Source organism: Pogona vitticeps, chromosome 3 (assembly GCF_051106095.1).
Source record: "Pogona vitticeps strain Pit_001003342236 chromosome 3, PviZW2.1, whole genome shotgun sequence".
Lineage (NCBI taxonomy): Eukaryota > Metazoa > Chordata > Lepidosauria > Squamata > Agamidae > Pogona > Pogona vitticeps.
In genome coordinates this window covers 50,181,239-50,187,238 of record NC_135785.1, presented here as the reverse complement: position 1 = coordinate 50,187,238, position 6,000 = coordinate 50,181,239, and the positions used below count along the sequence as shown (strand labels likewise).

The following is a 6,000-nucleotide window of genomic DNA, read 5'->3' as shown; positions in this document are numbered from 1 at the left end:
CAGAAACCCCAGTCAGGACAGCTGGTGGTGCAGGCTTCTGGGAGTTGCAGTCCAAAACTCCTGAGTAACCCAAGGTTAAGAACCAGTGGTTTAACCAATGTTTAAGGAATTTGGTTTTCTAAGTGAGAGTAATCTATATGTGGAATCAGATTTCTCCAGATGCATTTACCATTCTATATGGTGGAACTCATCCACCTGTCTAGGATTCCACCCCATTCATGAACTCTGAAAGCAACATGTACGTGAGGGTTGGGGGGCATAAGTAAAAATAGGGAATATGTAAGAACCCATGAACAAGATTTTCCTTCACAACTTAATGATAGCAATCACTAAAAGGAACGGAAGGGCATAAAAGGCTATTGCAACTGCTTCTATCCACCTCAACCGATATCTGTGAGTGGTCCCCAACCTTGGGCCTCCAGATGTTTTTAGACTACAACTCCCAGAAGCCTTCACCACCACCCCTGCTAGCCAGGATTTCTGGGAGTTGAAGTCCAAGAACATCTGGAGGCCCAAGGTTGGGGACCCCAGATTCTAGACAACAGCACATAGTGAACCCATAGCAGCGTATAGAAAAGATCCTGGTTATGCATACCCCGCCAGTAATACCACTTTTGTTGGCATAGTGTCAGATTTTTTATTATTTATTTATAGCTTCTGTCAAAGACATGGCGATTTCACTGTTCCTGTTTTGGGGTTTCCTGTTACTCTTCAGAGAAGCAGAAGAAACCTTCCTGGAGGCCCCATTTGGATATATCCATTGTGTTTTCACAGGAAGCAACTTATGAAAGTCACTCTTGGGGAAAAGCTTTATGAAGACTCACCTGTTTATTTTAAACAGGCTTCAACTGTTTTGGTGCAATTTGCATGGCCTTTTAAATGCATCAAGCTTTTCATCTTCATAAAACCATTGTGCCAAATCAATTTCCCTATATACAATATTGGTGCTGATGGATTTACCTCCATGATAACTACAGGTTCAAGGCTGTATATTGTCCTCTGGCTTATTTAACTTATATGCAGAATACATCATGTGGAAGGCTGGACTGGAGGAATCCCAAACCGGAATTAAGATTGCCGGAAGAAATATGAACAACCTCCGATATGCAGATGATACCACTCTGATGGCAGAAAGTGAGGACGAATTAAAGAACCTTGTAATGTGGGTGAAAGAGGAGAGTGCAAAAAAATGGTCTGAAACTCAACATCAAAAAAACTAAGATCATGGCCACTGGTCCCATCACCTCCTGGGAAATAGAAGGGGAAGATATGGAGGCAGTGATAGATTTTACTTTCTTGGGCTCCATGATCACTGTAGATGGTGGCAGCAGCCACGAAATTAAAAGACACCTGCTTCTTGGGAGGAAAGCGATGACAAACCTTGACAGCATCTTAAAAAGCAGAGACATCACCTTGCCGACAAAAGTCCGAATAGTCAAAGCTATGGTTTTTCCTGTAGTGATGTATGGAAGTGAGAGCTGGACCATAAAGAAAGCTGACTGCTGAAGAATTGATGCCTTTGAACTGTGGTGCTGGAGGAGGCTCTTGAGAGTCCCCTGGACTGCAAGGAGAACAAACCTATCCATTCTAAAGGAAATCAACCCTGAGTGCTCACTGGAAGGACAGATCCTGAAGCTGAGGCTCCAATACTTTGGCCATCTCATGAGAAGAGAAGACTCCTTGGAAAAGACCCTGATGTTGGGAAAGTGTGAAGGCAAGAGGAGAAGGGGACGACAGAGGATGAGATGGACAATGTCATCGAAGCAACCAACATGAATTTGACACAACTCCGGGAGGCAGTGGAAGATAGGAGGGCCTGGCGTGCTCTGGTCCATGGGGTCACGAAGAGTCGGACACCACTAAACGACGACGAACTACAGGCTCCTCTATGCTGCCCTCCATTGTGCCCCCCCCAGACACTGCAGGACTGCAGTTCCCATCCTTCATCACCTTTGGCTGGACTGCTAGATAGATGGAAGCTGCAGCCTGAGAACATCTGGAAAGCAATTTGTTGCCCAACTTTTGTTCTCAGTCAGTGGCTCCCAACCTTGGCTAACCCAGTTGTTTTTGCACTGCGATTCCCAGAAGTCTTAACCACCAGCTGTGCTGCCTGGGGTTTCTGGGAGCTGCAGTCTAAGAACACCTCATGGTGGGGAACCATTATTCTCGGTGATTCTAGATGGAGGCCTCATAACCATTCATAAGGCATTATTCCACTAGTCCTTCCCTCTCCACTTTCTTCCTAGTAAGACAAAAAAGACCCAAAGAGGGGGAATTCTATAAAACATGGGAAGGCGGTAATTTGAAGACAATGTGGAATCAAACTATATGAGCCACTGAGTCCACATTCAGAAATGGGGCATTTAGAAGTGGCAGGAGACAAGTGCTTGCATTAGCACAAATGTTTATTTTGCAGATTACATCTGCTCCACTGGAGGATCAGCCTGCTACCCGCTTCTAAATGTAAGCTGAGTGGCTCAGGTGGTTTGATCTATTGACTAGATTTCTCATAAAATCCAAGGTTGGAAAAGTTCCTTTGCCTGGACGAAAGTTAACCACCTCTGGGAAATTATGGGGATTGTACTGTAGTCCGAAAAAGGAACTTCCCAAACTCTGCATAGGCCTAATTTTGAAGCTTCCCTCTGCAGCATGTTTCTCATTCCTCACCACTTCGTTTTTTAAGCCTGCCTCTGTGACATCAAAATAGCCATGGATTGTGTCATCACAATACAAGGATTAATGCCACTAGTGTGAATGAGGTTACAGTATATTTGGAAAAGGAATAATGCCCCACCTCTTTACTTCCTTAGCAGAAGTAAAGACATGCTCAAAAGAAGTGACAAGAGTCCCCTTTAGTTAGTTCAGTTGGAAAGACAGAATTCCACATTTTTCCTTTTTGACAGCTAATTGCAGATTGAGAGTGAGTCAGCAGACATTTCAAATCTCACTGAGGAAGTGTCAATCACTTCATGGATCTGCCAGTGCGATGCAACGTCCTACCGGCCTAACTCAGAAGGAAGCCTACTGAGCTTAATGACAATGACAGCATTGCTAGCCAAGTGGGTACAGGATTTCAACTCTGGTTTCTCACCACCATGCTTCGTGTGGCTTTTCTGACTATACTGAAGTGACCCTAAGGCATTAATTGTAGGGTCATCAGTGAATAAATGATTGCATTTCTCATAACTGATTAGGTCTTCAACTGAATCATGAAACAAACCCATCAAGGAGAATTTCCATTTTCATGGCTACTTGTGGTTGTAAGGGATACAAAGAAAATGTAAAAACAAAAAAAAGCCATCTCCTTTTTTTAAACCTCGATTTTTAAAAAAAAAAACTTAAAAAGTAGAGAAGGCACTTCCTAAGGAGAATATTGGACCATCAATGGCTCTTAAACATTTATCTTCCCAAATTGGTTAAGGCTGCCATTCTTTCCGGCCTATCCGGCCTGAGCTCCCTGTCATTAACAACTCCACAGCAGCCAGAAATCAACAGGGCAGTTTTTACCCATGCTTGTATCTTTGTGCCAGAGGAAAAAAGCAGCACCTGTTGAATTTCTGCTTGTCACGCCATTGTCCAAGAAATCCTTGGCGGCGGCAGGAAAAGCCAAGAAGACTGCGAGCGCGGGACGTGTAGCCTCGGACTGGAGACAGGATTCCTTGTGCTCCCATTCTTTTGCGTGGGGCGCGAAAAGCGAGCGCTGAGGCCAACGAAGGTGGCAGCCCCTTAACCTGAGCAGAGGCTACACTTTCTGAGAGGCAAGCTTCGGCTCGGCGAAAAAAGGAAGTGGGGAATGTCCGGCAAGCTCCAACGCAGTAGCAGGAAGGCCCCAAAAATTGTGCGGGCGGGCGCTCGCAACTTCGGAGTCTCTGGAAGTGCTGACTTTGCGGCGTGCCGCCTCCGTGTGTATGTATGTGTGTTGCGGCGGCGGCGGCGGCGGCGGCTACCGCTCTCCCTTCTTCCCCCGTGCGCGCCTGGAGCTGCGGGCAGAAGCGAGAGCAGGCGGCGCTGTGCATGCTGGGCTCAGATCATGGTGGGGCTTGGCTATAGGAAGCCAAGCAGGAAGGACTTGAACTAGCGTGCAGTAGCTGCGGCGGCGGCGAGCCCCTCACAAGCCCGAGGGGCTCTGCGCGTTGCCTGTGCGCGCCCGGCTGCCTGGAGGGACTTGACTGGAGCGGAGGAGGCCGGAGGAGGAGAGACAAAGTCCCGCAGGCAGAGGCGGGACGGGGCTGAAGGGGAGGCGGAACCGGCGGCGGCGGCGGCGGCGGCGAGGAGGGGGGGAGGGGGAGATTTGGGATCCGCTCTCTGCCGCCGCCCCCCCTTCCCAGTGGCTGATTCTCTGATTCCGCCTCCCCCTTTTGCGGATCTGACTGAAAGGAGAGAGGAGGAGGGAGGGGGGGCCGAGGCAGGAGGGAATTTCCCCTCCTTTTGCACAGGGGCGCCTCGGTGCTTTTTGTTGTTGGCTGCCTGGGTCGGAGGCGGCGAAGAAGGGAAAGGGAAAGGGAAAGAGCGGAGCGGAGCTGGGCGCCCTCAGCACCCGCCGTCGCCGCCGCCGCCGCCTCCCCATTGCTGGGAGATGGTGACATATGAAGCGCGCTGGCAGGACCATGGTTGAAAGGAACAGCAAGTTCCTGCTGATCGTGGCGGGCTCGGTGTGCTTCATGCTCATCCTCTACCAGTATGTGGGGCCGGGCTTGAGCCTGGGGTCGCCGAGCGGCCGCTCGTACCAGGACGAGCTGGACCTTTTCCCCACGCCGGACCCGCACTACGTGAAGAAGTACTACTTCCCCGTGCGGGAGCTGGAGCGCCAGCTGGCCTTTGACATGAAGGGCGACGACGTGATCGTCTTCCTCCACATCCAGAAGACGGGCGGCACCACCTTCGGGCGGCACCTGGTGCAGAACGTGCGCCTCGAGGTGCCCTGCGACTGCCGGCCCGGCCAGAAGAAGTGCACCTGCTACCGGCCCAACCGGAGGGAGACCTGGCTCTTCTCGCGCTTCTCCACCGGCTGGAGTTGCGGGCTCCACGCCGACTGGACCGAGCTCACCAACTGCGTGCCGGGCGTCCTGGACAAGCGGGAGAGCGCCGCGGCCAAACCTCCCAGGTGAGGCGGCGGAGGCGGAGGGGGAGGCACACCCGGGCGCCCAGGGCTCTCGCTTTCTCTCCTGCCCCCTCCCTCCCTCCCCACCATCATCTTCCAGCAAGCGCACGGATAATGTTTTTCGCCCCTAGGGTACCCCTCCACCCGCCCGTAGTCTCCCCACAGCAACCCTGTTGAGGTAGTTTAGGGGCTGAGGCACAGGGGCTTGCCCAAGGTCACCCAGTGAACTCTGTTGCCCGGAGAGTGTCTGCGTCTGATCCTGGCTCTCCCCAGGTCGGCGTCTCACGTGCTGTGAAGCGCTGCACCCGCCTGTTTACACGTCCTGTTCCGAACCACTGACGGGGTCACCTGCTGCTTGGACCCCCTGCTCCAGTCGCCTTGGCTACTCATTGCCTCAGGTCCGGAGCCCCTGGCCTTTCCCACTGCCTGCTGATGCTCTGCGCTGTTGCTCGGCAGACTGTGTGAGGGCAGGTTGAGATGGGAGTTCACACCTGGCTTGGCCGTCCTCTCATTCATGCCTCCAGCAAAGAGTTGGCCTGGCTCCTCCGTCGATATTTACTGCACCGCTGCTGCTGCTTAACCCCCTGTGGGCAGCTTTTGGGATCAGGCTGGAAAGGTAGTGGCAAGTTAGGCACATGATTGCACGGCTTTGCGGGTTGCGGGATTCTGTTGCCTGTGTTCACTTGGCCCGGGCTCTCGACATGCCAGTTCAGTCCTGTGAATTTGTCCTCGGAGCTCTTTTCATGCACAGTGTTTAATAACTGAGTGAGTCAGTCATTCATCATTTCATGCTGCCGGTGCTTGGGAGGGAAAAAGAAGGAAACCATTGCACCTGTGTAACTTCCGCCTGTCACATCAACTGATAAGTACTGTACATGATAGGAGTTCTGAATGGTGGC

The 6,000-nt window shown here is 51.5% G+C and overlaps 1 protein-coding gene across 1 annotated transcript in view; it reads left to right on the top strand.

The window, feature by feature from the left end:
- The first annotated feature begins 4,452 nt into the window (after positions 1 to 4,452).
- The window catches only part of HS6ST1 (heparan sulfate 6-O-sulfotransferase 1), a 243,266-nt gene continuing 241,718 nt past the window's right edge, over positions 4,453 to 6,000 (top strand). Inside the window, exon 1 of the mRNA XM_020787427.3 lies at positions 4,453 to 5,104. Coding sequence (XP_020643086.1) covers positions 4,587 to 5,104 — 518 coding nt within the window. The 5' untranslated portion in view covers positions 4,453 to 4,586. The remainder of the gene's footprint in view (positions 5,105 to 6,000) is intronic.